The 20,504-nt window shown below is 40.7% G+C and overlaps 1 protein-coding gene across 7 annotated transcripts in view; it reads right to left on the bottom strand.

Annotated features, from left to right (window-relative positions):
• Positions 1-77: 77 nt before the first annotated feature.
• LOC105453062 (probable RNA methyltransferase CG11342) overlaps positions 78-20,504 on the bottom strand; it is a 24,680-nt gene continuing 4,253 nt past the window's right edge. For 6 of the 7 annotated variants that reach the window (XM_011694749.1, XM_011694748.1, XM_011694747.1 and 3 more), the window contains exons 3-5: positions 5,693-5,902; positions 1,638-1,871; positions 78-842 (exon numbers count right to left, since the gene is read on the bottom strand). In XM_011694749.1, coding sequence (XP_011693051.1) covers positions 291-842; positions 1,638-1,847 — 762 coding nt within the window. In that variant the 5' untranslated portion in view covers positions 1,848-1,871; positions 5,693-5,902 and the 3' untranslated portion in view covers positions 78-290. The remainder of the gene's footprint in view (positions 843-1,637; positions 1,872-5,692; positions 5,903-20,504) is intronic. The other variant, XM_011694745.1, reaches the window with a different exon arrangement.

The following is a 20,504-nucleotide window of genomic DNA, read 5'->3' as shown; positions in this document are numbered from 1 at the left end:
TTAAATGTTCAAAAATAGACAAATTAGTGGTAGAAAATAATCAGCTAAAAGATGACGCGCTAAAAGTCCCACATGCGTAGTAATTTGAAAAGCTTTATTTATTACAAATTGTCTGTCGTTATCTAGGAAAATTATTACCGCTAATGTCAATACAACACACATACATACGCAGTTTATGATGTATATTTAGATGCGATGCGCGTGGAGTACACTCGCGATAGACGTGCTCTATATAATTTTACCTTTTTTAGGATTGTGAATGTATGTATACAATCGCACACATTTGCCCTTTACGATTCCTGTTTTCTCTCGTAAATTAAGAGCATGCGTCCCCATTCGTTGCCGGCGGTGACGGTGACACTTTGAAAGCCCAGCCTCCTCAAAATACCCTCTATGTGCCCCATCGGATTCCTGTTGCACTTCAGCTCCTTCAGCAGCGGAAAGTCCCCCAGCTTCGCTCTCCGCAGCCTTCGCGAGGCGTTTTTGTAGCATCTCCAAGGCTGCGGCTCGACGACGATCATTTCCGCGAGCTCGCAGACCCTTCGCAGAAACTCCACCAGGCCGTCGTCGCCGTGATTCAGGTGGATCCACATGGTGATCGAGAAGCAGAACACCACGTCGAATCGCGTTTTATTAAGCCGCGCCAGATACCGCCGCAACGTCTCGCCGCATTCCTCGGACAAAAAGTCCAGACACTCGAAGGTCACGCGATCCGGGCGCGGATTGCGCTCGCGCGCTCTCTCGATCAGGATCGGGTCGAGATCCACGCCGATTAAGGAGATCTCGGGCCGATCTTGCGACACGGTCTCCTCGAGGAAGTCGCGCAGACGGTATGTGAGGTCCTGCGAAATGCGTCATATACAGAATAAAAAATTAAATGCAAATTATATATACGCATAAAAATTTGATTGATAAGCACGTAGCCTTTTAGCCACAGATCGCGAAATCCAAAAAATTATCTTCGTCTGATATAAAAATTTGACGAAGTGTCGTCACACTTGTAAATATTTCTTAAATAAAGTTAAATATTTAATCTTGAATTGATTGTGAAAGTTTAAGATAAAAATTTACATTAATTAAAAAAAACACACATACAAAGATCGTTAGTATTTAAATACGCAACAAAGGATTTTAAACTGACGGTTGTATTCGTCGAGATAAAACGATCCCATCTGCATCCTCTAATTTAAATTCGAAATATTAGAATTAGAATAATCAAATTAGTTACACGTTGTGTTTTCTTAATGAGACTTCCGCTTGGAATTATTCAAGCAACCCTCCAGCCAAGAGGGAAACACGCGGCAGTTGTGAGGCATTACCGTATAATGGAGAAAAACGTATTAGCTCCAATAAAGAGGAACGAGGAAAGAAGAGAGAAGGAGCAAATAAACAGGAAATTTCTAACAAGGACAAAGGATATCCGCTTCCGAATTTCCGGAAGCGGATGCTCCGCTGACGCGCGAGCGAAAAACCAAAAGGGGATAGACTTCGACCAAAATTAGACGCGCCCGTTTTGTAGTTTCGTATCACGAAGGCCGGAGTTCATCCCGTTTTGGCTGGCCCAGTACACACGTCCCCGCCGACAGCTGGCTGTGCCGCGGCCCGCGCCGCCGTCGCGCCGCCGCCGTTGCTCTTACCCCGGCGTTACAGCCGACGTCTAGACCCGCGTATTTCCGGGCCGGATGGGCGACCCGTTGCCGCTGCCACACGCCACGCGGAAGTTGCCGCACGCGCTCTTCCGCAGGATGGAATTGGTAATAATTCATGAAGTTCCCGTGTCTGATAGCGCCCGGATCCGTTTTCTCGTCGCTCCTCTCCTCGCACTCGCCAGCACCGCTGTCGCACATTTTGTCTTTACTTTTCGGAAAAATCTGAAACGCACAAGGAACGGGAATGTTGCTACGCGCCGTACGTGATATGCATATATGTGTATATTTAACTGGATATAAAAAACAAAGAGCGTATGTACTAACGATTACGAAAATAAATATTAAATGGTTATTAAATGGATTAATTAATCTCAATATGTAATGCATATGTATGTTTAACTGGATATAAAAATAAAGAGCGTACTGCATAAAAATGACCACGAAAATAAATATTAAATAGTTATTAAATCGATAAATTAATCTGTCAATATTAATGCATATGTATAATATATATATAGTAATTCACGAAATTGATCAAATCGTACCATTGTTACAAATTTCTTTTCACAACTCGTAAAAAGATATCTGTAATAAGATTATGGAAAAATTTATTTATTTATATGTATATTGAGACTCTGAAAGGCTGCTTGCGTCAATTGTCTTCTTCGAATCAGTTAATCGTAGATTATTGTTGTGTAATACATTTCATCATGTTTCGTGAGTCTTTATATTATACCATATGCATATAAAGAAACATATTAATATACATATGTTATTGTTGGGAAATAAATAATTGTCACGCTGGAGATAATGCTATTTCTCTACGCGTGAGACAGACGGAAATTCAAGCATTTTAAGACAAATCTATGATTTCGAAAACTGGGTGTTTAATTCCATATGAAATGGAATTACTCAACTCAGTTCCATTTCTCAATTCGGTGTGTGACAGAGAGTAATACACAATGTTACGTGGAATATTGCAATAGTACGTATACGATGATGGTGACAACACAATGACGACACTAACGAGCGGCAAACAGACAGAGAGCATTAGAGGAAGAGAGAGAGAAGGAGAAAGAAAGAGAGGGAGAGAGAGAGAGAGAGAATAGCGGCCGCAAGAGAAGGTCAGGGGGACCTACCAAGAGCGGAAGGACCAAACGGTCAATTGTTAGTGTCCGCGACCCAAATAATCGTAGCCTTCGATCGCCAGACGACGGAGCGTGGAAAATTATCGATAAATTATTTTCGCTGTGAATAATCCGAGACTGTCACTGATTAAAAGGCAATGAAAAAAATAAAAACCGTCATTGCCAATCGATTGTAGAAATACTGAATAAATTCTTGCAGCAAGACATCGAAAGACATCGAAGAAGTTTATAGAATACAAGTAGAGAGTGCTCATAAATATTCATTATCAAAAGTAGGGAGTTGCGATGAGAGAAGCTCTTACAGAAGCGAGCGTCCTAGAGGAGTAATTAAAAATATTTGTTAGACGACTGTTAGACAGCTGTGAATAATTGAAACCCTTTTTGCGCGCCGAGACAAGTTTTGTGTGTCAAGGCCAAGGAAACGCTTATAAGTCTTTAGTTACAGTACGTAAAATTACGGAGAATATTTCGATATTCTAATTTCCTTCGAAATAGGTAAATAGGCTAATTTTTCTAAAAACGCTTAGATTATTAGCTTTCACGACTTTATATATTATTATCTTCGTTTATCCTTGATCCTGTTTGCATTTTTTACACAATGTTCAGCAAGAACAAAGGAAAGTTCGTCCAGAATCCGCTCGTCCGAAAAATCGCTCAGATCTTAAAAGAAAAAAACGGTCTTGTGAAGTCAAATAGGGATTAGCGACGGTATAACCCTCGAGTCAACCGAAGGTTCAGTGAACAATGAATATCCGGCACAGCGGGCGGTTCTTCGATTTCTTATTGCGTTCCCATTGCCAAATCCTTCCGCGGCCGGTCTACACGGCGTGCACGGATTGCCAAATCCGGCTTGTGATCGTGAGGGCATATACGATATAAACGCGCGCGACCGATATGTGTTTACACGCTCGTAATCGCGCACCGATCGTTACCTAATTGCCTTGCGCGCGCGCGCGCCCGCACGGTTCCGACAGACAGAATTTTTCTCGGATCGAGTAGGCGCAATTTCGGGCACCTCTCGCGCGGCTATTTTCATTTTCAATACCGTGAGAACACGCGGCGGAGGCGTCGCCCTCGCGTTGCTCCACGCGACACTCCCCGCGATGAAATTGCACACTCTTGCGAAAGCGCGCACCGTCGACGTCAGTCGTAATCGTCACAGTTTGCCGAGGGAAGGATATAACATTTTGCCTAATTAGCACGCTCGATTACCGGGGCCCCGACGGGTAATTAGCCGAGTAATTCCGGACTTGTTACGGCGATTTAAAGCGCGCGGGATTTCTTGCGCGCTGAGATAATGAGCGTCCCTATCGCCGATTGCGACAAATATCGTGACCTGCCTGTATGCATCCGCGCGCGCGCGCGCGAATTGCAACAGTGACATTGGCGTTAATATGGCCTCATTTGCGTCGCAGACGCAACGTGCACAACCGTCAGGTGGAAAAAAGCACCTTAGAGAAATTCCAATGTCGATGTCCCTCTCTCTCTCTCTCTCGTTCGTCGCCGCGCGTCGCGAATTAAAGCGTCAATTTTCATTGTCGTTACGCTGAATAATAAAGAAATGAGAGAAAACAACGGGAACAGTCCGCCTGTCTTTTTTCTCTCGAAATACGGAGATGTTTATAACGCGAAATTAATAAAATTAACGCGTTCAAAATTCATTGTGAAAAATATGCCGCCTGGAACGGCAATAAAAAATATTTTACACGATGGACATGTAAAATGAATTTGCGTTGCTAATGCTGAGCGTGCACGCGAGATGAATGCTGGTTTTGCGCTCTTTCGAAACGCAGAGCATTTCGGTAAATCGTCCCACGGCGCGGGACAATGAACTCACGTGTGTCGTCACACGTGCCACATAAATGACGCGATCGCGATTAGTCATCTGAAATTAACATGGTCTTCGATCTTCGAAAGGGAACGGGCCTAGGGGCACACTCTCTGTTGTAACAAGCTATCATCTTGGGTAACGCGCGTGAAAATCCCGAGATGGGCCCCGTCTCGCGATAGAGTGTAAACCGAGCCCCCTCTTTAACGCGTGATTTTCGTGATGCTTCGTCGAGATAGACTTGTCTATCCAAAATTCTCAAATTTCAAAATGTACACACGATATATCTACAATCGTTCGGGGAACAACCAGAGCGTAAACGGGCAGATGCACAATTCAAATCTCTCCTTCGACGGACAAAAATTCGGATCCCAAAAGGATTATATTGTAATAGGAATTTAACAATGTATGCAAGTGACAAAGAACCTCGCTACTATCCTCAATTTGAGGATAAGTGTACAATAGTGGACAATTTGCGAGGCTCCGCTAGAGCTCCAAATCTAAATATCCCAATTACAGTTTCTCAATAATGTATTCTCCGACAAAGTCGGCCCGCAGCTACGTACACTTTCGGTAGAGAAAGAAGCGAAAGGGTAAGAAGAAGGGTGAGCGTGGCGCCTGGACGAAACGCGCGCTGGAAACCGGTCAATGGCACAAGGGAGGAGGGCAGCTGCAGTGGAGGCTTTTTGCCCCCAATCCGATCCTTCCTTTCTCGCATCTCGAAATCGTGCGAGGGCAATGTCTGCTGCTTCGGAGCAGGTAAGGCAAAACATATACCCCGGAAGTCGGCCGTAAAGCGATCTGTTCCGCGTGCATCCGGCCGCATTCATTCGTCCGTTTTTTCCCCGGCCCCCATTCACAGTAAATCCGATTTTTCCGGATTTTCGGATGTAGGTATTGTATACTATACGTCGGGGATGTGTGTGACAAAACAGATCGAGAGAGATCTCGCTAAAAGATATGACGACAACGTGCGTACGGCAAAGGCATCCGCGTATACAAGCCGCCCCGAGAAAAATCCAAAGGGGGTGGGTACGGTCGTTACACCGAAAAGTGTACCTACGTACCTCGAGAGAGCCGATCGCTGCCACGTGCGTCTTTCGATTCTCCACACACGTGGGTGGGTCGAACGTGAAATTAACCGCTGAAACAACTTAATCCTGCATCATTCCACTCGTCGTGCAAAGTGCCTTTCCTCCGTCTCCCACGATCGAAGCGGAAATACCGTTGCTCCCCTATGGCCGAAGGACGCGAAGTCACCCAGGCAAAAAGAGATGCTAAAACAAACACAATTCGTAGATGTGTAAATATCCAAATAGTTCTTTGTCAGTGAATATGTTGTTATTCATACTCATTAATATTGTTATTCTTGATTAACAGATCGAATTACAAGGGAGCGTAAAGTTTATCTTTACGGTTTACGCTACGTATTTTTGCGGGGAGAGCTACTTATCTCTCGTATGCTTATACACCGCACAAAGAACCGACGTGCATTATCTGCCTTCCTGTTTACGTTTCACCGAAAACGTCGAGGGTAGCGTTTATCGTTTTACGTAATAAAATTTCGCAACGTCGTTCGATTAACATCTTGCATTAGTGTGACATTGAAACATTTTGCTAAAACGACGACTTCCTCGAGATTCTCTGACGACTCGATTTTTCGTTAAGGCGCGATACGCGATACTGTGTTTTGCACTTTCAACAAAGACCTTTTATCGCTGTGTAATATTACAATCGTATCTTCAGATACGCGTGTTTTTCAGACTTGAGGCGGGGGAAAAAAAACATTTCGGAAAACAGAATTAGAGCGCTGTCGTATAAAACGGAAATTTAATGTGACTCAATTATGAAGCAATTTTCGAGCTGACGATAATACATATATGTATAGCGTTACGACTTTCTAGAAACGTTTAGACATCTCCCTGGAATTTGTTTGTGCGAACGTTGCAGCGTGCGGTGCCGGAAGCGGATCGTATAGCGGATGACGCAATTTCCGGGACGCAGCCTTAAGAATTCCAATTCATCGCGGTATCGTCGAAATCCGTTTGCTCAGCCGCTTCCCTCTATTTTCGTTGCTCGCTGTCAGTCATCAATCCGCGCAGTTTGTTCGTCTCGCTGTCCATTCTCGCTGTCCGTTCTCGTCGCCCGCATCGGAGAACGTGTGAGAACGGCTTCTGCACGTTTCCAGCGCTTATCTCCTCCGCCGTAATTCGACGCAATTCTTCCTCGCCGTGATAAAAGCGTGCACGCTGATGGCGCCGTAGTTGACACTCTCCGCACTTGAGATTCAAGGTTTCTAAGTTATTTATCCTCGATTATGATTACCGACTTCTTTTTCGCAAAGCCACAAAAACAAATTGCGCGTCTGAGAATAGCATTAGCGACGACGCTGCGCGATATGTTAAAACAAGATCGATAAAAAAAAATTTCTATATAAATAAGAAAATCAAGTTGTAACGTAAGCAAGCATAGGTACTCATGAATTATTGGACATACATTTATCAGATATCGCGAAGATCAAGATGTAGAAAAAGTGCCTCATCCGTGTAAAAGTAACACATTATACTGCATAAAAGTATAAATTTATACAATTAAGTGTGTTATTTTTGAACGGATGAGACATTTTTTGAATGTGCAATATAGAATCGTGGTATAAAAAAAGATTCTTAGAACGTTTTATTATGTAAGCAGATATTCTATTATTAAATATTCCAGAAATTTTATAAAGGAGAAACAAAAAAGTTAGAAAACCATTCTCAAAAGATTGGTGTGACGTGTCACATCATTTGCGCAAATCGCACGTCTGTTTTACCTTTGTGTGTTTAAGGATTTATCCTCATTATCGAGATAAAAATGTTTGGTGAAGCCTTTATGGAGATAGACTTGCAAAATTAACGCGATCTCTCTCTCTCTCTCTCTCTCTCTCTTTTATCGCTTCTCCTTGATGGCGAAGAGAAGATAAATTGGAAGGAAGCCATATTTCACAGATAATATTTCTTTTTGAAATATATATATTAGGTTGGTCAGAAAGTCTTTTCGTATTTTCAATTTTGACACAACCCAATATATATATCGTGTGGATTTTCTGATCGCGCTATCGGCGAGTGACGATCGTTCGCGCCGGATCATATCGATGAGATCCGCTCGTCGGCCTTCGATCGTTCTCGATAAATCCTCGAACGTATGTACATACGTTCGGCTCCGAGGGATTTAAATGTTACAACTAGGTCATCCAAGCAAGGATAAGCGTCGCGACGGAGATTTATGATTACACGCGCGCCGCGGAGCCGAGGAAAACCTCGAACGATGTCAAGTTCGATCCTTAATTCATACCTGCTGGCGTTCAATAAAGAATCTATTGCGGCGCGAAATGTTCGTTTCGAATCTTCGAAAGTGTGAATAAAAATCAAATCAATCCGAAAGATTGGTAAATTCCCCTAGTTTTCTCACTTTAATTTTATTCTTACTGCAATGTATTTAATTGAAAAATTGTTATTGATTTGTACGGAGCACCTCTGAAATCAGACGCGTTTCATATTCTTGCATATTATTGCACCATAGATGCACTTCAGTGACACACGTAGGTTTTACACGTGACAGATGTGTAATATCTATAGTTTGATTAGAATGTCACAAGCGAAGAATATTCTTTCAGGTCTTTAACCTGAATTTCTGTAGATTACATATACTTACTTTTATAAGAGTTTATCGCAGGAATATTCTTGCTTTTGACGTCATGCGTCACAGACCTCGAACGGCATTTTACGCTCTTAACGGAAATTTTACTGGAAATCTACTGCTTATCGCAACTACTTTATTTTTTATCTTAAGTATCTAACGGATGCATTTCGAATGAATGTCAATAGGCGAATAGCATCGATTTAAAGGAAAAACATCGCTTAAAACATCGCTTGAACTAACGTGCGAAGTTTGTATGTACGTGCGTGCGCGTGTGTGTCGGCTATTAATATTCTTGAAGCTTAGCCCTAATTCGTGACGTTTCCGTCGAATCGATCATCAATTAGGTGAAGAAAGCTAATCTTTCCGCGAGCAGAACCTCTTATTCCCCATCGGTCGGTGATTGATCCTCGGAAATTCGAAGAAATCGTGAATTATTAGCAATCGGCCGACTTGCTCGTGCGAATCAATCAACTTATAAGCACGAAGCGCATCCGCGATATTCGTACAAAGGTTCGCCATTTATGGAAATACGCCTGTCCGTTTTTGCAACAGAGTGTTGTTTATCGCACAGTATAATTCAAGTGTTTTACGTCAATGCGTGAAAAAAGTCTCCAAAAAGTCCCCTCTTTTTTGTCTCAAATCGCAAATGGAGTTAATTTATATTGATTGACATCCTCCTTTTTCGACGAAAAAGACGTCAATTTATATATTCGGATAGTGAAGTAAACGCCGTCGAATGTCGCGACACTTCCTAAAGGACGCGATTGCGCCACGCCGAGGCTCGGAGCCGCGTTTCCGCTAATAGTGCAACCACGCGCGGGTGCGCCGCGTGCTCGCGCGTATGGGGACAGACGTTGCGTTACATTAGCAGCTCTCGTTACATCGCCGCATGTGCGGCGCACACGCGTGTGGAAAATGACGCAAACTGAGGCGCGAATGAGAGTATAGCTTTTGCCATGCAAATGATCTACACCGGCACGTCGTAAGAGCTTGCGTCAGAAAAAAAAAGAAGTCTGGAAACGAGAAACGACATGTGACAGAAAATTATAGATGCGGAAGGCACGAGTTAATTCGCATGAATATTTTAATTATTTTTGTGATCACTTCGGACACTCGTGTTTCCCGATCGCTCCCTCGCCTCGATTCGTTACGTCCATTCAACGATTCGATTGGAAATTGCAATGAGAAGAGGGAGAGAGAGAGAGAGAGAGGGGGGGGGGAGGGAGGGGGAGAGGAACGTGTCTGTATTTTTCACGAAATGTCTTATCAGCTGATATGTTTCTCTTTCGTCATCGAACGAATGAACGTTACTGATTAACTCTCGTCAGCAGATGATGTACCTTTCCTCGTATCGCCGGTCGACGACATCTTATTTTTCCTTTTATTTTTTTTTGTGGCTCTACGCTGATGCAATCGCGCCACGCATTGTGCGTACACGCGCCGATACGTGCGCGTGTTCACGTAAACGTGAACATATATCGCCCGTGCGTGACGCGTCGATCGACGCCCACACTTTTGCGTGTGGATCTTATCGCGGGTGCACGCTCATCACGGTATATCTGATATCACAAAGGGGATATACGTCACGCCCGTTTCGCTACGTCATCCTATTTTTCAAATTGGAAATCACGGCGTCGCTGAGGTCATCGCGCGCGCCGCTGCATCACAATTAGTCATTCCGATGAAATTCTGCAGTCATCGAGCTTTCGGTCTGGATTCCTCGTAACGAGACGGAATCGAGATAAATACGAACGTTTCGTCGGGGGGGAGGGGGGAATGTTTCTACGTGTCTCTGTCGCCGGTTTCGGTCTCTCGAATGGCGGAAACTATAAAATTATTTTATATCGATAATAAAAAAAAAGAAGCCTCGCTCCGAATTGGCTTCCAACGTAAACAGCACGTGTTTAAAGGAGATACGGGATTTTCGGTGTTATCAAGAGAGAAAAGTAGTTTTTCTGAATGAGAAAAACACGACTTTGTGCAACGCAGGAGCAACGGAGCAAAACAAGACCTTTAGCACGAAATCATTACAAAATCGTACATATAATTTACTTCTAAGAATGCTAACGTTGTCACAACATACTGCGCTATCCACATACTTTGTAGTGACGAAGTCTTGTGTCGCATTGCTCGACATAATTTGCATTAATTAGATTTAGTTAATGTCTTAACCGTCGGCCAATCACTCGCACTCATTCCAATTGTAGAAAGAAAATGAATTCGCATTTGCATATTACTTCGACATTAACTTCTCGCCTTTCACCGTTTCGATTTACAGAATGCGGACTTACAAAGTCCGTTAAATGCCTAGCGCTCGCACCCGCGCAATTATAACCACTCCCGAGTATTTTCCACATGAATTATCGTAAAACGATCTCACAAATTAGGTTTTTAAATAATCAGTCGCGGTCACGAGACTTTCGCGAACGTAAAAAGTAACCGGAAGGTAAACGGTATTTATTCCTTGTATAATACCCTCGTCTCTTGTACACTGTTAAATTCATAGTGTTAAATTATATCCAATTTGAGTTATTTTTAATCATTCCTAATAAGTCGCCATACTACTTCCTTATACTCAATATATCGTCAATTTAACTAAAACAATGGAGTTAAATAATTTAATTCAAAAAATGTATTAAATTTCACTCAATTTTAATTTATATTTACTAAATGCATACGTTAATATAAACGTTGTTTACTTTAAAACTATAAGTAATTCAATTACACAAATGGATTGACTAGAGATATGGTTGTTTTTTTAACTATATGTTTTGTGTTAAAGTAATACATTTTGGCACATATAAAAGTTGAAAATAATGAAATAGTTAATTTAACTCAAGAAACTGAATTACAGTTGCTCTTTTAATATTTAACAGTACGTATTTGTATCTTGTTTATAATTACCCGCATTCTACATCTTCGTGCAGCGCCTTCTTCTTGAAATTAATTTCGACATTAATATTAGCCACAAAGGTGTGACTTCCACCTCGGAGGATAAAAGATTATTATAACCGCAGAGAAAATCAACTATCTTTTCATTCGCGTCCCGTTTTATTAACCGCATCCTGTGTCCCCCATTTACTTCTTATATCGCTTGGGCTTTGTGTATCCTGCTCGGAATTAGTCGGAATATTTGTGTGAAGGAGGAATAATAGCCGACCGGCACTGCACAGGTCGCAGCGGGTCGCCACACGGTCAGGTAAGAACTTTTTCACGAGCAAGATCTGGAAAAGGATATGCGCATCCTGTGTGCGCGTCGTAATGCCTACGTTTCCTCGTGTTATTTTCGCCAGACAGCTGCTATGCAGGGTCGGACGTGAAAGAATGTCCTCTCGAGAGCGAAATCTGACGAATTTTTTGTCATTTCGACTAAATCTTACCGCAAACACACGGAAAACGTAAGTATTTTGTAAAAAAAAGAAAAAACAACTAGTGATAAGTTCGTTATTATTAACATTGTTTAACAGGGATTTTAAACCACGAATGAGACAAAGTGATTCTTACAGATTTTTTTGTCGCTGAAAACGAATCCGTAAATGAAATGTCACGTTATATTTTTGAGAAAATTGAACATAAAAGTTCAAAAAATTCTTATTTTTTAATTAAAGTATCTCAAAAACATAATGGAGCAATTTACGGATTCATTTTCAGCGATAAAAAAATCTATAAGGATCACTTTGTTCCGCGGTCTAAGAAAAAGTTTTAAGTCGGACAATATAAATGATAACGATGAAGATAACCGTATCGCGTGAGAAAAATTTTAACAGATTTCGTAAGTGGGAATTAATTTTATATAATCTGAACGACAGACGTTATTACACCATTGACATATCGCACATCGGATTTAATAGTTTTCCCAATTAACTTGATAAAAGGTTCTGTTGTATATTAATCGCAAAAGGGATCAATTAAATTAAATTAAATTCTTTAATAATCGCTCGCAATTTACGGATTGTATCATCGCGCTCATCTATATACTTTTCACACAATGATGATCCGTGAATATAGGACGCTATTTTCAGTTTACAGACCGTGCGCCCGACAAAATACGTCGAGCCAGTGCTCTCCTCCGCACAGCTCGTTTATCTTCCTTCTACAACATTTCCTTCCATTATGTCGTTTCCGTGCGCTCTCTGCGTAGGAGGATCCGTAACATCCTCTCCCGCCGGCGAACTTCCTCGAGATCCGTCTCGATTCGCAGGACGAAGAGCGGAGAGGACGGCTCTTCGTCCGCTTCTAAGCTAATTTTTCTCTTTCTCTTCGCCATCTCCGAAGAGCATCCGCGAGGCGTAAAATGAAACAGCCGGCGAACCGGTTCGAGAATTTTTCGTCGGTTCCTCGCGTCCCGGACTTCTCTCAGACCGGTATCCCCGCAAAAGCGCAACGCGTAGGCAGACTGCAGTCGGTTCTATGCGCCGCGGTTTGCGCGCGGATTTGCATTTCGCAAATCGCATGCGACGCGCGTTCCACGCAAGGCTGGCTCGTTTATTCGTCGCACGAGAACGTCCGGCTCAATTGTACAAGGTGTACAACGCAAAACGCCGAGTCGGCGTCGAGTTTGGATTTTTACATAAACTCACCAGATTCCATTATGCGCCGCGTTCACATTCACGTAATGCGCGCGTGCCAGCGTATCATATTCACGTATTATGCGTTATTTTATTGGTATATAAAGAGACGTCACTGAAAAATTTAACTTTCAAAAAATCTGCTATTGCTTTTTCTACAGACAATAATAAAAGTTATATATTAATAAAGGATAAAATTTGAAATTTTCATGAATGTTTTCTATATGTAATTGTAAATAACGCAGAAATATTCACAGAACTTTTTATAATAGGAAAATGTTAATATTTAACCCTATATACACAGATGAAGTAATTTGAAAAAGCAATTTTTCTCTTGTTTATATAGTATTTTTCATATTTAATATTGATTAAATAAGTGTTTAATCTATAATCATGTATAGAAGACATTCTCGCGATATCTGCAATTTGTGTTGGGCAAATCCGCCGGACCTTAATTGGAATCGAGCATATTGGACGAAATCAACGTACTCTATGGAGGACAGGGTTCCCGTGAAGGTCGATTCGCTGTATCGACATGTCCTTCGCAAGAAAACTCGCGGGTATCACGGTGAATGAACGTTGCCTTCATTGTCGGATTTCGCAATGTCCACGTCGCCGTACTTCAACGGAGGCCGTAGCTCCCGAGATCTTGAGATCTCGACGATCTTATGCGTGCCTTTGTTACTTTTTACAAAGTGTGCGCACAAAGAGAGAGAGAGAGAGAAATCTGCAGATCTACTTTTTTACGTTCCATTTTTTAGAAGAGAAATGTATCTAATTTAATCATTTTTATATTTAACTCTTTAAAATACTATACGTCAAACCTTTTATAGTACGAGAAATTTCAAGTTACAATGCTAAAATAACTTTATTTTATAATAACATTTATCACAATTTGTTTCTCGATTAAAGTGCAATCATATTTAAAATAAGCTCTGTTTGATTTTAATGACTTAATCTTTACCGGAGATACAATTTTTTTTTAGCTGAAAGAGAAAGATATATGCACGTCCCACTGAGAAAAGATTAAAATTGAAAAAGCAAGTATAATAATTTATAAAGATACTTTAAAACAAGCAAGGCCATTTTGTAAATTACGGTAAATTTGTGAATTAAAAATCGATATTCACAAACGTGCAATCGATTTTTCATACGTCGCAGGCTTTTGCTTTTCGGCACGAAATATTAAACCCTAAATTAAGTTTATCTCTTACGGTAGACGCCAATTAAAAATAATTTAAAAAAAGGACCAATCACCTCTCGTAATTAATTTACATGCCGCATCTTCTGAGATGCGAATTAACGGATCTCCGAAATTAATCGACGCGAAGTTCCGCGTCGACAGAGAATGACTCCTCGGTTTCTTAACCGACAGGTTGAATAATGAGCAAGGATTGGAGTCGCGTCTTCCCGCATGTGAATAGATAGGAGGCTTCTCTATCGGAGGAAGTAGCGCGTAATTTTGTGCCGGTGGGCCGCGACTTCCGCGTTACGGTTCCTGTTTGCGGCACACAAGGAGTTTCATATCGGGGACAGATAACAGTCCCGTCATGTGTACGACCGGCGACAAAGTATATAGCTCTTAAGTTTCTAATAAAAATAATATTGAGTATAATAAAAAAAACACTCCAATTAGAGGTTGTGTAATTTTGTTATTGTGTTTTAGCTATTATTAAGCCGAAAAAGAATGAAAATTACAACACTGAAGTTTAAGATTAGTTTTATCTATCGATAGATAAAACACTTTGTCTACTTATTTATCTTTTTCTCTCTCCCTCTTTGTAACTAATACGCAATATCCTAAAATATGTTAACTAACAATAAGAAAAAAATCTTTGCTTGGCGTTTAAACGCAGAGAAAATAATTTAGATTTTTTTTACAAATAAATATTCGTTATCAAATTAAATACTCGTAAGAGACTAGCATGAGTAAAACTGATGAACAAAAAAAAATTACAATCATCACGTCTTCTCGCGTATATCACATTAAATATCGATTGATCATTCCATAAAGGAGGAACATTGCTTAAATTGCTGATAATTGCACGGTTTCGAGGAAATAGCTAAACTAATCGTCGGCCGGTTAAACTGTACACAAGAAGCGATGAGTAATAATCGTCCGTGATTATCGACATCCGGTTTCTTAGCGAAACGATAGTTTCGCGAGCGGCAACGTGAAATGGGACAATTTTGCGCGATTGCATTCCCCCGACTGTTTATTGCACATCGCGGAGTCACTGGACTGTACCGTAATGGAAAGTTACATTAAATCGTGCAATATATTATGAAGACAGCGTGACGGTACATGCGCGATTCACGAAAGGCAGTGCTTGCACCAGAAAAGCTTCAATCACTATACAGCTGATCACCTCTCCGATTAAGCGTCGAGATTATAAGTAATAACGAGAAGTCCGCTCCGCATGCGTGTATTTCGAAGTGACAGCGCGTAAGGTGAAACGGAATACTCGATTTCCTGTCAAGTAAGTGGGTCAGTATACAAATTCTTGATAAATATAAAATTAATTTTTATCAGACAGCGAATACATTCGTGCAAATATAATTGTCATTGAGAAGTTGTAAGAAGGTGCGAATTAATAATCTTATCGTGGAAAAATAACAAATTGCCAAATTATGTTCAAGACATATCAAGGAAATGCTTTAAAAAACCCACAAAATTATCATTGACTTATCCGTTATGTCATGTCTGCTGTTACACATTGCGTTGTAACAATTGAGTCTATCACGTAATCACTTTTCGTTTCTGAAGTGAACAAAATCATTTTTCTTGCAACTGCCTCGATAGAAACTTTCGACGGACATCTCGCAATCAACAGCAAAATTTCTCATTTACATTAATAACGTGACATTTATATACACTGTCTCATGTACACGTGCTTACGTATTTACGTCTTGTTTACGTAAAGTGATGTAATTTAATGAGAATAGCGTTCTTTTGTTCTCTTTCCGGCAAAATTAATCTCGCTGTTGAAAACGATTATCAGAATAAAAAGCAAAATGAGGAAAGATCTGTAGAGGATAAATTTGAAAATGATAAAAATGATAAAATATTAAAATATCAAGATATCGTTACCTATATTTCATTACAAAAGCCAACGAAAATCTCGTCTTGAAAAACGATGACATGTCACTTCTATTTGTTTCGTCAGTCTAGAAGAAACAAATAAAAATAGTTCTCTCTCATATTTTTAAAAACTCTTATGATACTTCAACACATATACATTTCACGTTTTACTTTTCTATTTCTTTTTTTTTTTTTAATTTAAGCTCGAGGATATTTTTATCATGAACGATGAGACGAAATTGAATAAATTTCAAGATTTCAAGGCCTTTAAGAAATCTGGTAGAAAAAAATTGTTGAAAAATATTCGTCAATGTTCTAAAATTACACGCGCAGTTTAATTTCTAGAATTATTGCTTTTTCTAATCACCGATTTTCTTTGGCTAATTTAGAAAAATTAGTTTTTCCTTGCTAAAAATATATCTCGCGTAAAATAGAAAGGGACACATTTTTCTCTTTGAAAATTATATGCTTCTTGTGAGTATTGTTAAAAAAAATTACTAAACTTACAGTCTCGAGACGAGTTCCGTCAGACCGTCCTCCTTGGAGGAATTGAAAATATTGATTAGCAAGGAATGCTCGATGCATAACAACGATGCAACACGTGCGAGATAGGCGAAGGGATCTTCGCATTCTTTCGCCAGTCTCCTCCATTGTTTTCTAATCAGCGAACAGGATTCCGCATATTTCTCGATGACTAACTTAAACGTAGTCACGACGCGTAAATAACCACTGATCGAATCGTTCGAGAATCGAGGTATATTGCATTACGTGCGAACGATAATGATATGATGACCAAAAATTTTCGATGACACGTTGAGCGATGCCAATTAATTGCATAACTTAAGCGAAATTTTAATATTGTAATTTTCAAACCGACTTCTGCGACGTTGAGAGAAAAAATCAGGCAAGAATATTAGCATTAATATACTTAAAATCAATTAAAGAAAAGACGATAGTTTCTATTATTTATCAATTTTTTCGGCGCATACACACGCAACTCTCGATGTACGAAACAAAGAAGGTTGACAAAGGAATGAATCATCTGGAGAGTTAAATCTCGTATACGTTCACACGCCCACGTCGATCGAGGATCTATATTAAGAAGGTGAATTTGTGGCGCGCCGGAAATCGTCTGGACACGCAAAGACATAATTAATAATTATGGAGATCATCTCGTTAGTGTATCCATTAATCACTAATCCATTAGTTCTTTTGTCCTTAATGGAATTCGAAATTAAGTTGTTCAAACACGTTCCAAAAAGCATTGTCCCTTAATTAAAAGCTTTATCAGCCGGTAATTGCCCGTTATTAGCCAATTAAGAGCGCGTTAACGAAGCGACGCGTTAAAATCCTGTTAAAGAAGAAGCAAATATCTCGTAAAATTTAAGACACTTTCGGGACACCGCGCGGTGCGCTGCAATCAAGCCCGATTCGCAGACACGAATTGCGCAGAAATAAATTCGCAGATATATATGCTCGATCGCGTAAAAAAGAAGAACGTTAATTGCACGGTTGTTTACCAAGAGCAAACTCCATTTCCGAATAAATTTCGTCCGATAGTACAGGCCGCTTAATCAATGAACCGTCGACGGCGCAACCGGCGTGTCGCATGACGAAATATCCGCACGAGTGACAGCAATGTAAGTAGTATATCGAAAGATCGCGAAATATTTAAAAATCGTATTAAAAATGCCGCACTGGGCGCGCGCGCGCGCAGTAAAGGGTACCCGTGCGCGGTGTCGTCATCCCTCCTGGCGAAAAAAACAGAACCAGTTCTGTGGATAGTTGCCCGACGATAATTTCGGTCGTGTCCCAAACGCGATACGCACGGCATGCCAAGGTAGATAATCGTTATTTATACGATAAAATTCCTGGAGGAGTTTCATCACTCGTTGGAGACGACAAAAGGAATTCCTTCATCTCCCTGAATTTTGTCATAGGTCAGTATTGTCAAATCAATCTGATTATAAACATTGTAGCGCGCTTATTGATTGATAATTTCATAAGGTTCTACAATTAATCTATTTTTACATTTCTCCGTTTCGAAAGTTATAATCGTGTGATAGTACACGATTCTCACGCGTGCACGCGTTTGATGAAAGAGTAACGCATGTAATTTTTACGCGTCTTCGAAAAATTGGCAGTAGGAAACTAGAATACAAGCGAATATATCCAATTAAGCGTTCGCACGTAACGCAATATCTTTCATTCTCATTTTTCTTCTTCGAGGAATTGCAAAATTATAAATAAAACGGCGGAGACTTCCCCCTTCGGCCGCCTCGAACGGCGATACAACATAAGGTACGAAAGTAAAAATGTCGCGAGATAAATTTTCCCCAAGCGCGTATCTGGATAAGAGTGGAAATATCTCGACTGAACGTTGCGCTATACGCATGTATGTACTTCAAACGCCGCGTCTTCGAACTATCCGTGCATTTTTGTTAATCGTACCGTGTTTGCAAACATATCGCCGATAATGCTGGTGCTGTCGAAACACGACAACGACGTCGGCGGCGGCGGCGGCGATAACGCGCGCGCGCGCGCGAATCATGCCGCAGACTTTCCGGATCTCGCGGTTCTCTCGCAAGACGGCCGTCGCCCATTGCGACAAGCCGCGCGGCGCGCGGCCGCGTATAATTCACGGGGCCAATATCGATCGTCGTGATCGCGCCTCCGACTTCGCGCTTTATCGCGCCTGCTCCGCGCGACCCGCGTCCAGCTGATCCGCGTCGCCGTGACGGCACCCACGTATGCGGAATGGTGTGCGAGATAAAAAGGAAAAAATATAGGTAGCCCCGAGTTGACCAATATCCGGCGACGGCCGGAACGCGCGGGATACGTTTGGAAACGAAGGCCTGGCCTGACTCGAACGTGATCTAAGCGCCACGCAATCGTGGCCTTATCTGACTCCGTGTTTCGTTTTTCTTTCTCTCTCTCTTTCGAATCACATGTACGCGAATGCGGCCGTACTCACGTCCGCGATATCCGGAGTTTCGCGTACGTGTGCACTCCGAAGTGTGTGCGTACGGAATGTATGTAGAATATATCGATTTAATCCCGAAGTTTATCCCACGACTCCTGAAATGGTTTTCAATATCTTTTAATGTTCGCGCGGAGACCATTTCCCAACATTTTTTTGTGATATATTCTTTGATTAATATATTTTTTAATAGTTTTTAAATTTATAATTTGCATCAAGTACAATCGACATTTCTATAAGTCATAGATAATAAATGGAATCTAATAGCATTGTAACACAAGTTTGACAATTAAAACTCTGACACATAATATGCACGCGTATGCCGTTTCCTCGCTTTCAAAAATTTGCGCAAAATTATGTCACGGTATTAGAAAAAAATAAATGTTCGAAATCACACTGCGAAAGAAAGTATGTAGAATTACGTGAAGAAATAAGTGCAAAAATCACTTTATAAGAAGTATTTCCGTTGTAAATCATGTGATTTTTTACACTTGTCGTCTGTACGATTTTATATACTTTTTTTTCTACAGTGTGGGAGATCCGTCACGGTCATACGTGGGTGAAATTACATGCCCTTATACGCGCAATTGTTTAAAGCGTGCCACCCGCGCGCAACGAGAAACGTTAAGGTAGGTCAAGGGCGTGTTGCACCGCGCCGGACGAATCTCTCTCGCGAGATCTCGCCTGTTCGGAGGATGCACGTATGAATTTTTAACGATAATCGAACGAATTTTTAGGATTCTGTACTATCTCTCTAATTTTACCATCCTTTTTAGTACCTATAAAAATTCTCGATAGGTGGATATATTCAGAATTCGTATTCATTATTAAAATCTCGCTAATTATATAATTTGCGATTTCGATAAACGCACGCAGACAAAATTAAAAGAGCGTATACTGCGATAAATTTGCAATAAAATCCTTTACAATTCATACGCATTTCAAATCGCAATTTTATAAGGGACGACAATCGTTAAATGTAAGTATATAGAATTATATACTTGCACCAAACGTATTGATGCTGTACCGAATGTATGCGGTGTTGTAGAAATTATTTCAAAAATAAGAAAAACATGATAACTCGGTAATTTGCGAGTAATTATTTTAGAAGATAAAGCTTTACCTTGGTAACAACGAATTCGGTCGCTAGTGTACTATTCTGATACACAGAAGCTACGAAGTTAGTTAATTATAAAATCATAACACAAGATACTTATATAATAATATAATAATACAAACAATAAAATCACATTCTGTTCGATAAAATATATACTGTTAATATTATTTTATTTCTAACAAAATGTATATTGAATATTTTTTATCAAACTAAGTTCGGCTTATATTGCGTTTAGATATCTTCGTGCGTAGCATTTCTTCAAGCGAACCAAAAATCCGCACATAGTGCAGGCAACCAAATTCGTTGTATGTACATACGTTATACGTATACATTACAGGTATACGTCAGGACAGTTGATAAGCTTGATACGTATACGACCGCGTGTCGCGACTCGAAGGATCCACGTACACACATGCCGGGGAGGGGGGGGGGCAGGGAGAAGGAGATCGGA

This window comes from Wasmannia auropunctata, unplaced genomic scaffold (assembly GCF_000956235.1).
Source record: "Wasmannia auropunctata unplaced genomic scaffold, wasmannia.A_1.0 LD336022.1, whole genome shotgun sequence".
Taxonomy (NCBI): domain Eukaryota; kingdom Metazoa; phylum Arthropoda; class Insecta; order Hymenoptera; family Formicidae; genus Wasmannia; species Wasmannia auropunctata.
The sequence above is the reverse complement of the archived record's forward strand: the minus strand, read 5'-3'. Positions and strand labels throughout refer to the sequence as shown.